The sequence below is a fragment of the Trachymyrmex septentrionalis genome, unplaced genomic scaffold (genome assembly GCF_001594115.1).
Source record: "Trachymyrmex septentrionalis isolate Tsep2-gDNA-1 unplaced genomic scaffold, Tsep1.0 scaffold253, whole genome shotgun sequence".
Taxonomy (NCBI): Eukaryota; Metazoa; Arthropoda; class Insecta; order Hymenoptera; family Formicidae; genus Trachymyrmex; species Trachymyrmex septentrionalis.
The window spans coordinates 67,178-80,060 of NW_017305412.1; the positions used below are offsets into that span (position 1 = coordinate 67,178).

Below are 12,883 nucleotides of genomic sequence, written 5' to 3' on the forward strand. Positions count from 1 at the left end.
TTATATCGATTTAATTATACATATTCAATATGCATTTTATTGTTAGAATTATCTTAATAGATTAAAACTTATTGTTAGATCAAAATAATATCCTTCTTTTTCTTATAAAGTTTATTTCTCACCTTTATCGTATATACTCGTGATTCGCTTCGTAACAAAGTTATTCGATCGATCGAATACGACGCTCTTACGCATATATTATATATATATATGTATATAAGAGATATTATTCTTCTAAAAAAAGTATCGGTAGTATATAGATATATCGAGAGTATTCCGAAGACGGAATTAACTCGATGAGATTTATCAATAATACACATTTAGCAATAAAAATGCGACAACATAAATTCAACGACAGTATTAAGTCAAGTTAAGTCGTCCGTGAAAGAAATTCTTGCTCATTTTAATAAGTAATAAGGAAATTCCAAAGAAAGTAACATCGACATTAAGATATTTTCGTTCTTCACTAAACTCTCGATAAAATTAAATCCCTATTGAATGTAAATATTGAAGTTTCAGAGTGCGCGAAAATATCGATAGAGAATATAAATTATTGCTGAAATTAACGTTGAATTTTATAAAATTGTTCCAGGAAGAATTTTCGAAATGCACTTCGACATTCCGAAAAATCTATATTGATCGCACGAATACAGAAATGTATCGCTATACTTTATTGATTCAGTCGCGACCTGTTTGCAAGGACCAATTCTATGTAAAATGTTGGAAACGTGATGAAGGAACGAAGGATATCTTCGTGCGAATGGTGCTTTTTTATTCACACGAACGTTCTTTGCTATCTTTAGTCTTTTAATAATAACACATTGTTGTAGCACTGTTGTTGTCATACTATTAATTTTTAAGTATTAGGTATCGATCGATTTCCTGACGTCATTTTGACGATAGACGCGTTTTATAAGAGCATACCATATTCAATAATTAAGTATACATTCCGCATTGTTTGCCTTCCCTTGTGTAGAAGGTATTCAATATTTATCTTTCTTCGTATTAAATATGAAAATAATTTAACCTTCATTCACTAGTGAAGACAATCCGAGCGTAGAAATGTATCTTTTAAGAACGAGTCCTTTTTTCCTAAGAATCAATACCTCGCACACGAACGTCCTGCTCCGAGAATAATACGCGAAAGTGAATGAAAAAGTAAAGATACACGTCTCTTATATTTTATAACTAACAACTAACGTGTCTGTAATTACATATAGAAATTATATTCTTCTACTTAAAGCACGTCTTCTGTAGGACGTGTTAAAAAAGGACAAATTTAAAACCTGCTACCTTAACTTTTGCATTAATTTATGAATTTTTCCAAACCTTCTAGATAAATAATTCAAATTCTCTTTTTTGATTGTGCGATTTAACTTTCTAGGCGATAACGTCTAGGTAGATAATGCTTGAAACGGAGTCATTTTTTCAAGTTGCCTTGCACCGTGACAAACCGGAAGAGTGAAATAAGTAGGGAAACCATCGTGTCTTTACTTTCCGATTCATCCTCGCGCCTGTGTATGCGTGCTGTGTTGTCCGGGGAGAATGTTGTATAAACATATAAGTAAATACGACATCGTCATGGGCAGTGCCTGTACTGATTGTTGACACGTGTTAAGCGCGATGCGCCTGCGACCGTATCGCGACTCTAGTCGATTCTATTTTCCTCAATGTGAAAGCCGTATTAGACTATATAACATTTTCTATGTGTAACCGAAGAGAGAAAGAAGAGCGTGTCACGCTGAGCGCACGTGAGAGCACGGGGGTTGCGCCGAGGTTTCACTTTTGTTAATTTGCAAACATACATACAGACACCCGACACACACTAATGTATATCTCGACGAAATAAAGATGAAGCTATCGTTGTACAAATCGAATTAAAGTACTGCAAAAGCTACCGAGACTTTCACCGCTCATGATAAATAATTCTACATATCTATTGCCTGTTAAATTGTTAAATTCTTATCTTGCCTCTTTCTTACGCAAGATACAGCGAGCTTATTTTTTATGCGCTTCTCTTCTTTTTCCATGATTTAATCTGCTATTTAAATTGTAATCGTCTTTCTCTGAAGGGTAAAAATTACATAAGCAATATTACAACGAGGAATCAGTGGACGTCGCGACGCGCGCGTTCACCGTCGCGATGACGTTAGCCAACAGCGACAGCATGGTCTCCATCGAGAAGCCGCAGTGTGGATACGATCTTGAGCAGTTTCTGCCCTTCGTACCGGCTTCCACCGCTTCCTCGATCGCCGTGCCCTGCATAGCTGTGCGGAACACCTGATTGCTGGTAATTGTGTTTACTATCTTCTCGAAGGACGTCACCTTCTGGTCTTTCTCGTTCTCGTTGTTCTCGCCCTCGTCGCCCACTGCGACGGCCGCCTGTTGCGAGTAGGTGCATACCGCGCGTTGCATGCACGAGGTCGTGTCGATGCCATGGCGAGCCAGGACATCATCGATCCTCGTCAGAGTCTGCGTGAAGCCATTGTCTTCACCTGTGTTGGATTGATATACATTTTATGGATACTATAAGGAACGGAATGTTTACTGAAAATTTCTTGTGAAATTTGAAATTAATTCTGTTTCAACGAAAATTGAAGAAAGAAGGAGGGATGATATTGTTTTGAATTTTTCCATATTTTATTTGATCAAGTTTCGAATCAGAAATCCATCAAGTTGAATGGATGTTGGAAAATCACGTCAACTAATATTCTGAGATTCTTTAATGGCTTACAGCGTGGAAATGATTAATGTTTGATAATGAAAAAATGTCAAGCTTCATGAGGTTTGAGGAAGAGATCTATGAAATTTGAATTTTGTAAATCCAAGAACAAATAAAATGAACAACGCGGGATTTAGTCAATATATATAGATTTTATTATGATATAAGAATACGTTTCTATATCATGGATTTTATAAATGGATATAATACTTACTTCTGGCATAAGCACCGTAAGTTCCCGACAGGATATAGAGCAGCTTTGGGATGATGAGAATCGATCCCACGCCTATGATAGCTCCCAAGAGAAGTCCTCCAAGATCTATTTTCGCCGGCGCATAAGGTGATACGCCGTAACCCTGATTCGGATTTAATTGATTACGTAAATTTAATTACGCCACTTTGAGTTTCCAATTAATTGACTTCAATTATTATATAGAAAATAATAAGATAAAGTAATATCGAATGCAACAATACTTTAAAGAAAATTTTCTAAAATTTTATAGGAGATGGATAGAAATAGGAGATGGGAAAGGAATAAGAGGGAAAAGAAATTGTAGAAATAAGAGATAAAGAAGAAGTGTGGCACTATGTCCCAAAAGAATAGATACCTGTAATAAAATATGAAAAAGATGGGAAAAGAAACTCGATCCAATACTTACGCTCCCTGTACTTCCAACATTGGTGAAACCAAATCGTGCCTCCTGGCTACGATCTGCAATGTCGTTCGTCTCGGATTCGCGTTTCGACGTTTCGTCGTGCTGTTGAATCTGAGACGGCATGGCTATTTGATCCTGTGTTTTTGCCTGCTTTTCCATGTAGCTGATAGAACTCGGCACAAAACTATCGATAGATCGTACAAAGACAGATACATAACACAGATATTTTAACGGTAAAAAATTAATTTTCTCTTTAGATATATCTAAATACTTTTTAATTTTTAAGGTTCTTTTTCAATGCCTTTTAAGCGTCTTTTGCACTTCTGTGACATTTTGGAAGAAATGTTGAACACATTGTAAAAAGATATTGAATACAAATTCCTTATAAATATTATTAAAAATTTTAAATGAGACTTACCCTCCATCATCGAACTTCGGACTGCAATTGACCAGAATGGCGAAGCAGCTAATTATTGTCACGGTTAAACTTCGCGAGATACAAAATGTCATCTGAGAAAAAACTTAAAATAAATACTGAGAAAAATATCTGGTTTTAAAAGTAGACACAGTAGAAGATTATATTAATCAGAATTCCGATTACCTCAATTCTGGAATTCTAGCGGATTTATTCAGGAAATTCCGATTCGTCTATTTTAAGAATTTTAATCCAACCGGACATTTTTCTCGGTGAACCAATGATTAATACGCATATTATATTAATATATTAATATATTATAATAAATTAAATGTCGGCAGAGAGAGTATTTATATGTTTTAATGAATATTGTACGAATATGGTACTCTACAATATTCCACAACAATGAACATATCTTTTTGTAAAGCTAAAAATATTGTTTAACTACTGTCAAAAATTAGATGTTTGAGTCGGCACTTTTATTATTTACAGTTAGATGAATAACCAAAATTCTAAAATGTGTCATAGATCTTTTCGAATACTTTGCGAACATTGCGTTATGATGAATCAAGGTAACAATTTCCGAAGACTTTCTCGTGACATATATCGAGCGAATATGAATGTAAATATTTAAAATGGATCGAGTAAATACCTTCGATAGCGATAAAGGAAAAGCGAATTCTTTAAGATACAACGTGGCAACTGAGATATATCCTAGGATGAGATATGGCGATTCAGTGTCACGGACTGACTGTGTGATGTCTGCTTTCAGTCATATATAGTCGCTCTGCTCGTCTGAACACAAGTCGTGGATGATAATTGAAGCCCTGGTTTCGCTTTCATTGTTAAGTCTTCGTGATGCATGACGTCTCCTTGTCGTCGCCTTCGTCGTCGCGGGCAAAGAGAAGGCCGTTTCTTCTTCTTCTTCTGCAACAACTGCAACCACGTTGTCATCACAGATTATTTCGTTCGAAATTCCGAGGCTGAAATAATGGCCGGCCGTCAACAATGTCCTCTTAAGATATTCACTGACTTTTGACATGCGAAATTTCGCGATTTTGGTCTCCGTCTTCTCGTGGCTGAAGTGATCTTGTCCATGTTACGACTTCCTGTAGCGCGTTACGAAATGTATGGAACTTTGGGGTAGTTATTTACTTGTATCTCTACCTAATTGTTTACGTAGCTAATTTTGATTAGAAGTTTTCAAAGAACGATATGATGCAATTTGATTTGGAAAGATGAAGTTAAATTTGTTAATAATCGTTAATGTACGTGATTAAACAGAATGATATTAACATAATTTGCGCTCCGAATGATTCCAATTTTGCAAAAAAAAAAAAATAAAATAAATCGATAGAAAGCATATAATAGACAAGAAAGTATATAATAGACAAAAAAATTTTAAATTTGTAGAAGAGTTTGCAAAAAAAGAAACAAGTTTTAATTTATAGTAAAAAAATGCGGAGAAAAATTGGTTGAATAATTTTTACCTTACTAGATTAAAAATATTCTGACTATCTTTATCGGACTTATGACAAACTTTACTTGTTCTGAAAGTAAAAATATCAGAAGTATAAGGTAAAAAATACAATTATGGTAAATCCGTTCAACTTATCATTACCTTACAATAAAGTAAATCATACTATTCCCCAAAAATTGTACGCATAAATAACTTTCAAAATTTATTTTACAAAATGTAAAAAGTACCTTATAATATAGCCTTATTATATGACGAGCGTTCATTTACCAGAGAAGTAAAATAAATTTTACATAAGTCACACACACACACACACACACACACACACACACAGTGTTTGTTCCTATATATTGATTTGCCAATTTCATAAATCTTACTAGAATTCTAGCTCATATCACTTTCCTACATTTTTTCGTATGGGGAGAAAAATATTAAACAGATTTATAAAAGTCGACGATTAGTCGATAAAGTCAAAGAAATACAAATCAAAAAGTCACCAAACGAAAGATCGAAAGTAGGATTAAGGATTTAAATGCAAGAAACCGCGAAAGCGTATGTAAGTAGCAGAGTTTACGCTATGAGATCATATATCGGAATCCTTCCGGAAATTTCTCGGAAAGAAATTCCATCTATACGTTGCATGTTCGCTACAAATCGCACGGGGACAAGCCAGAGCGCGAATCAAAGTCACCTTTCGCGAAGCTCGCGTGTCGCGTTCTCCCCCGTTTCGAGTTTGATGGGAGAAGTCGGTTCTAAACAGTGCCCCGGGAAATTCACTGAAAGTTACAGCTGGCCGAGTCTATAATTCTAATTGACTCGTCGTCACATTCGCTCTTTTCTGTTGCACCAGATGAAAAATTATGTTTATAATAAGTCACGAGAAGCTGCTCATAATTATTGGGTTCCTTTATCTCTCCCCGGTGCGCGACAAAATGTAAAAGCGACTCGCCAAATGCAACAGTAATTAATAATACATTATTCTGGATTTCGCCGTTTGGGTTCGTTAATTCCGTCGCGAGAAATCGGTATTTCCTGTTTTGATAGGGGCAGACGAGCCTGTTACGAACGGGACAAATTAGTGGGGATCTGCTGCACTGGAACGTTGAAAAGCACTTGGGTAGCACAAATGCATTTCATTACTTCGCGGGCGGCAGAAAGTCGAGGATATCGAGAATCCGATAAAGCAAGTGTTAACGTTTTATCTTCAACTGTCCCTAACTTCAATTATTCCTAAAGAGACTTTGAACATGAGGGCCACACCGACGGATTCGGCCGCTCTGATTCTTCTACCCTTCGCGCTGTTCTTCGTGCGAGTAATTAGCGACGGCAATTCACGGACGTTCATGAATCTTAATGGCCAAAAGCCGCAGTTCATCTCGTTTGACACTAAAGGTGGAGAAGTCGAAGTGAGTATATCGAAGTTGATTGAGTGGAAATTTTTGAAACACGTGAATTAATCTTATTATATAATTGAACGGATTTTCTTCAACTTAGAGTCATTTCTGAAAAATTCAACTTTAAAGAAATCTTTCCGTTTGAATTTTCCAGATCACTTGGGATGTATCGGTACCCTTCTTCACGATACCGGTGAATCACGTGAGCGAAAATGGCGAAGTGTTACCACTGCTTAACGTTAACCCGAAAGGATTGTCAATCGCTGGCGTGCTAACGGCCATTCTCACTTTGGCGGTGCCCCTCTTATCGAAGCCGGGCCCGGGAATGCAATATCGAAGTACGAGTTTCATTACTATTCACTGCTCTGTGTTAAGATAATAAATTTATTGTAAATATTCTTGAATTACCTGGAGTGTGAATTTCTGTGTCAGGTCTCGACTCGCAATGGTCGCAAATGGGAGATACGATAAACGAAATTGTGTTTAGCAATCGATACATCACACCCTGCGTTCAGCGCATTGTTTGCACCATCGTTTCCGAGGCGAGTCATTCCGACAATCCTTCGAGTACCGATAAGATTATCGATGGATTATCAAGGTACGACTAATTTTTAATATCATTTTTTATAATAATAAGTAATTAACAACTATTAATAAATAAAATGTTTTTGAGATTTTTAACCGCTATTTTAATTTAGAATTAACTAAATAATAATATTATTTTGGATGGAAAAATTTATTTGCTTATTTAATGAGTATTCAGTACAATTATTAATAATTTAATCAAGTTAATAGGATATATATGTAATAAACTCTGCTAAATTTGGAGAGAAAGATGTTAAAGAAACAAACTCGACAAGTAATATGTTAAGAGTAAGATAACTAATTAATATCATTCACATTAATGTAGTAATGACAAAATACATTACAATTAAATAACGATTAAAGTAAGAGTAAAAATTTATTTTTTTTTCTTAATAATGAGAATTACGTTGAGAATTACACTCGTATATTATGCTTCGTCTAATTACAAAGACATTAAAATTTATAACAAAGCACAAATTAACTATTCAATCAAGAAAAATTAAATATAAAGATTATTGAATCAAATAAATGAATATATGCGGAAAAATTCTTTAATTGTTACATAAGGAATTAAATTCTAATTATATGAATTTATCTTAATTATCTCAAATAGTCACAAGTGGTTTAAGGAATTCACAAATGGCACAGTCCTTCAGGAAGCTATAAGAGTAGGCCGAGAAGGACACCACGACTGCAGTCGCATCTACAAGGAATGCTTTGTGACACCGAACATTCTTAAAAGTATGATGGCGCAAATCGGCGTAATTTGATGCCGTGATGTTCGCAATTGTAAATTGTAAATAAGGTATTATCGATCGCGAGATGGGCAGTGTTTGAGTAGTCTTTTATTATCACACATCTTCTTGTTGCCGAAGCGAACGACGCGTCGTGAATAATTTTGTGAAAATTTTGCAAAATCCTCTAACCTGGCAAATCTGTCTCACGTTTAATTTTTAAATCATTCACAGTGTAACGAATGAGTTACATCAGGACGGCTGATCTTCATTATTCTGATGCACGAGGTGTGAAATTTCGTCGCGCTTAAGAGAAACCTCGTCGCATATTTAGATGATGGCACTTTCACTTTTGCTTTTACGCAAATTGTTAGAAACCACTGCTATTTTGACAAACATATAGTTCGATGTCATACTTAATTCATCCTCATTTATCAGTTTTATTTAATTTATTTAAAAGTTTCATTTAAAATAAACGATTTCTTCGTGAACCATGCAGATAAATTAAGGGGATTTGCTTACATTAAATTTTTCTGCGTGATTTTCTCCAAAATATAAAAATTCGAACTTTTCAAAAAATTGAAGAAATATATGAGAAGAAAATTAGTCAGCACAGCAGATAAATAATAGTAGTAGATTATTTTTTACGTACATAAGAAAAAAAACTATTTTAAAAATATATAATAAATATATTTAATACAAAAAAGCGTATAAATGCTGTAATATTCTAATTAAATTATAATGCAAGTAATGAATATTAATTCAAACGATCACATGCTGTTATTAATTAAAGTTATTATAGGGTTATTATTTTATTATTGATATTATATTTTAAATAATGAAATCGTACAAATATTATTAAAGTAAGACACAAAATTATAATACAGAATCTAAGATTCCAGGACTCTAAGATTCTAAGGATTCCTAGAAAATTTAGTTCCCGAGAATCGTTGACTTTTTATTCATAATCGTCTAAAAATGCTACATATATATATATTTATAAACTTTATTGTAAAATACATTTTATTTTATAAATATATTTATTCTATAAATTATAAATTTACCAATTTCGATAGTATATAGCATAAATGTTATTGCGCAGATCACACATTACGCGTCTGTCCCTTTCCAAAATCCTGTCACGTACTTTTCAGTCTTTAAAACTCGACTGCATCTCATTCAAGAAGCTAGTTAAATAATTTTTTTCGCTTACAATATGATAAGCAATAAACTATAAGCAATAAAGTATAAGTAATAAACTATATACATATTTTAAATCGAAAGAATCAGATAGAACAATTCACAGTCAATCGAAATGTTTTACTCTGGATATCCCTTTGAGATAATTATTTTCAGATTTAGATAACTAAAACCCGATTGTACCAATATTACTTCAACTTTAAAGGAGATTTAAAACTCTCTTCTCTCTCTCTCTCTCTCTCTCTCTCTCTCAAGCGAAAGAGACAGAAAGAGAAAGAAAAAAGTTTAAGTCTTGTTTAAAGTTAGAGCAACGTATACTCGGATCTAAAATAATGGACAAGCAATACAAGATTTTGTATTCACGCTGTAATTTTGTCGTCATCGTGGACGGCATTCTGCTTGAAAGACGCTAACAAACGCGTGGCTCTCGCAGCTCGCGTAGCTTCTGCGAGATCCATCGCGGTTTGTCCCAGTATATCGAGGCAATACGGATCTGCACCGTGATCTAACAGGAACTCAATCGCTTCCGTACGATCATGAAGAGCAGCGAAATGCAGTGGCGTGCGTCCAGAAAAATTCTTTTGGGACAGATCAGCTCCAGCCAGCAGGTACGACTGCAGACGCTTCGTGTTTCCTGTGGTCGCGGCCATGCACATCTTCTCGCTGATCAGCACAGCATCGCCGTGAAGATGTGCTCCACATTGCAATAATATCCTGATAATCTAGAAAATCATAAAACGCACTTTTAACAATGATATTTTGATCACGGAATCTTAATCCGCTAATTAAAACAAGATACCTTTCGACAAAGATGAAGTAACAAGAGAAGAACTAAGTATATAACGCACACACGAATTTCACTTAACTTTAAATATGTTTTAATATACTTACTATTCATGGACAAGTGGCACGATATAATATTTAAGTATTCTCGAGAAATTTGTATCTAAAATTTTGGAATTTTTAATTGAATCGTGAATTAATATTATTTGTATAGTTGCAGACTTTTTTAAATAATATTATGATCATAAGATAATAATTTTTCTATTATATACATTGTCTAATTATTTATTTAAATACTTAATTATTTAAATTTACTTATAATTTTGTAAAAAAGTTTATTTAAAAAGTAAAAAACAGTAAGAAACTTTCAATGCAAACTTCTCGCAAATATTTGAATATTGCGTTGTGCTACTTGCTCGTGAATTAGTAGAAGATAGTGGAAATACTAAACATATATAAAGTTGGGCGAAATTCGTGTGTACACTACTTCTTGTAAGACCATCAAGATCCTTTTTATTTTGTGATTTCAATTAAGTATTTCAAATTTTTTTATAATATATATAAAGATATATGATAGGGTTAGAGTTCAGATTTAATTTCTGGAAAATAGTCTCACCTCATAATGATCGTATTCGATCGCGTCAGTGAGAGGCGTGCGATCAAAACGATCCTTAATGTGAACATTTGCACCCATTTTTAAAAGACGTCGCACGACTTTCAAGTCTCCTTCGCAGCAGGCTATGTGCAAAGCCGTTCGACCATCTGCATTTGCTTGCGAGATATCCGCGCCCTAAATAGAAAAAGCCAATTAGAGTAATAAATTAATTAGTAAATAATTCAGAAACTCATCCGTAATACGCTGTAAATGTATATTATTTTTGTATTATATTGCCGTATGTCAATATGTAATCAGTGTAATTAGCTTACTATCGACTTATATCAAAGACTAACATTTTTATTAATATAAATCTATTTTAATCTTCAGGTTTGAGATTCTCTTTGCCAACGATAGAAAACTAATCCTTCAGTTAATGTCACACTATACTATTTTCTCACGAATGCAGCTCAGTAAACAAGAATGAATTAAAATGGCTTAATATGAATTTAGATTTTTATTTTACATTTGCATTCGTGAAACATTAAAATAAATTCTTTTCAATCCAAATGCATTTTTATTATTATAGAAATGCATGAAACGCATTTCTATGCCTTTCAATCTAAAACTAATATTAGCTTTTTCTATGCGTTGTGAATATCTTTTAATTCAAAATTCTGAAAAAAAAATGCAGTTTTTTGATCCAACTAAATCTAACTGAATCCAATTGAATCTAAATAAAAAAAAGTTTTTTACCATTCAACTGAATTAAAATACGCATGGATTAAAAATTTCAATTCATTTTTATCTATTCTCGATTACTGAAAACACATTGTAGTGAAAAAGAGAGAATGACTCTTAAAGATGTTAAATTTTTTATAATATTCTTCAAAGGCTATCAATTTTGTTGCTTATTAAAAGAGATAATAATTATTAGTAACGTAAAATTTTAAATATTGAAGATTACTGACGTATCCTTTTAAAGACTCGAGTTTCACAATATCGCGTCTCACTACTGCGGCGTTCAGCATAGCTGGAAACAGGATTGACCCCAATTCCTGAAGTTCTACTGTTGAGGATAATCTCAAGGAGCTAGCGACAGCTTCCACCAGATCCCAATCCTGTATTGTGGGCGGTCGACCGGCGGTCAGTTCACCCCGTAAGTTCGTTTGCATCATTTGTCGCTTGGTTTCCGTATCCCAATCCTTCTTCGATAAGACATACGCGAGTTTCGTCAACGCGGCCTCCGGTGTCATGTCAAAGCCCGATATCACACCTGTAAATTGATAACGAATTATTGCGAGTCTTAAAATAAAATTTATCTTAAGTAGAATACGTAACGCTATCGCAACTTAAAATAAAATTTATTTGAAGTAGAATACGTAACACTATTATAACTTTAAACACAAGAAAATATTTATGTTTATAACTCTGTGTCGTGCTTTAATACGCAAGTTTTCCGTAACATTTTCTACAATCTTAATCTGTAATTTTACTGAAAAGAGAAAGATAAAATTTAATGAAGAGATAAAGAATTAAAATTGTTAATAATCTTGAGGAAGTTTCAGCTTCAGTATTATTTAAAGCTGCATTCGATCTCTATATGTTTAAATGATTAATCCTCTTTTGAATCAGTGTTTTTATTTGTACGGTACCAGCTTTTTGGAGTAATTTTCCAGCCTCGTACGTATCCGAGACACATCCGGTCGAACATTGTGTGATATTCACAACAATCACACCGCGCTTTGTCGCCGCGCTAAGCTCTTCGATGATATCATCGCGATTTGTAGGGATGTTTCCCAAGCCGTAGGACTGCAGCACGACTCCTTCGATGGGTGGTTGAAGAAACACCTTGACCAGATCGGAAGTGATACTGGGAAATAACCGGAGCAGGCCTACGTTTCGATTGAGTGACGCGTGTACGTAGAACTTCTCCATAGTACAGGGACGGAAAATCAAACGATAGTTCACTGCGAAGGAATTTTAGTCTTGAATTCTTTAGCTGTGTCTCGGAAATTGTATTAATTAAGTTAGATGTTTTCTTAGAAAAAAAAAATGTTAATATTTATAGCACACTGTAAAAAGTGCACTGTAAATTTACATCTTTGCAAAATGTTTAATAATAAAAGATATTGTAATTTTAAACGTTTTAGTATTGTAAATCCAAATACACATAGTGTTTTGTTTATTAAAAAAGTTTAAGTTTAAGACATTTTTAAGTGTTCAAAAAACGGAGACATTTGAATATCTTAAAATTAAACACTTTTTTTTAATATATCTGCAAATAATTGATAATAGATGAATAATAATAGATTATATGTA

The 12,883-nt window shown here is 33.8% G+C and overlaps 3 protein-coding genes across 3 annotated transcripts in view; 1 reads left to right on the top strand and 2 right to left on the bottom strand.

Moving 5' to 3' along the window:
- Nucleotides 1-137: 137 nt before the first annotated feature.
- On the bottom strand, nucleotides 138-4,517 carry LOC108749048. The gene is made up of 5 exons (XM_018487544.1): nucleotides 4,446-4,517; nucleotides 3,797-3,888; nucleotides 3,382-3,562; nucleotides 2,937-3,078; nucleotides 138-2,495 (listed from the first exon to the last, which is right to left on the bottom strand). The coding sequence occupies exons 2-5, from the start codon at nucleotides 3,886-3,888 to the stop codon at nucleotides 2,095-2,097; spliced, it is 816 nt and encodes a 271-aa protein (XP_018343046.1). The 5' UTR covers nucleotides 4,446-4,517; the 3' UTR covers nucleotides 138-2,094.
- Nucleotides 4,518-6,427: 1,910 nt separating this feature from the next.
- On the top strand, nucleotides 6,428-8,369 carry LOC108749050. Its single transcript, XM_018487546.1, has 4 exons — nucleotides 6,428-6,676; nucleotides 6,819-7,002; nucleotides 7,097-7,262; nucleotides 7,863-8,369. The coding sequence occupies exons 1-4, from the start codon at nucleotides 6,518-6,520 to the stop codon at nucleotides 8,017-8,019; spliced, it is 666 nt and encodes a 221-aa protein (XP_018343048.1). The 5' UTR covers nucleotides 6,428-6,517; the 3' UTR covers nucleotides 8,020-8,369.
- A 943-nt stretch (nucleotides 8,370-9,312) lies between these two features.
- The window catches only part of LOC108749046 (L-asparaginase 1), a 5,954-nt gene continuing 2,383 nt past the window's right edge, over nucleotides 9,313-12,883 (bottom strand). The window contains exons 5-8 of the mRNA XM_018487542.1: nucleotides 12,217-12,531; nucleotides 11,533-11,837; nucleotides 10,583-10,756; nucleotides 9,313-9,905 (exon numbers count right to left, since the gene is read on the bottom strand). Coding sequence (XP_018343044.1) covers nucleotides 9,543-9,905; nucleotides 10,583-10,756; nucleotides 11,533-11,837; nucleotides 12,217-12,531 — 1,157 coding nt within the window. The 3' untranslated portion in view covers nucleotides 9,313-9,542. The remainder of the gene's footprint in view (nucleotides 9,906-10,582; nucleotides 10,757-11,532; nucleotides 11,838-12,216; nucleotides 12,532-12,883) is intronic.

Bases quoted from the DNA above. Each gene is read 5' to 3' on its own strand.
- LOC108749050 (XM_018487546.1), top strand. From the start codon at position 6,518: ATGAGGGCCACACCGACGGATTCGGCCGCTCTGATTCTTCTACCCTTC. The intron at 6,677-6,818 runs GTGAGTATATCG...TGAATTTTCCAG, and splicing joins CTAAAGGTGGAGAAGTCGAA to ATCACTTGGGATGTATCGGT. The intron at 7,263-7,862 runs GTACGACTAATT...TATCTCAAATAG, and splicing joins ATTATCGATGGATTATCAAG to TCACAAGTGGTTTAAGGAAT.
- LOC108749048 (XM_018487544.1), bottom strand. From the start codon at position 3,888: ATGACATTTTGTATCTCGCGAAGTTTAACCGTGACAATAATTAGCTGC. The intron at 3,563-3,796 runs GTAAGTCTCATT...ATCTATCGATAG, and splicing joins CCGAAGTTCGATGATGGAGG to TTTTGTGCCGAGTTCTATCA. The intron at 3,079-3,381 runs GTAAGTATTGGA...AATCCGAATCAG, and splicing joins ATGTTGGAAGTACAGGGAGC to GGTTACGGCGTATCACCTTA.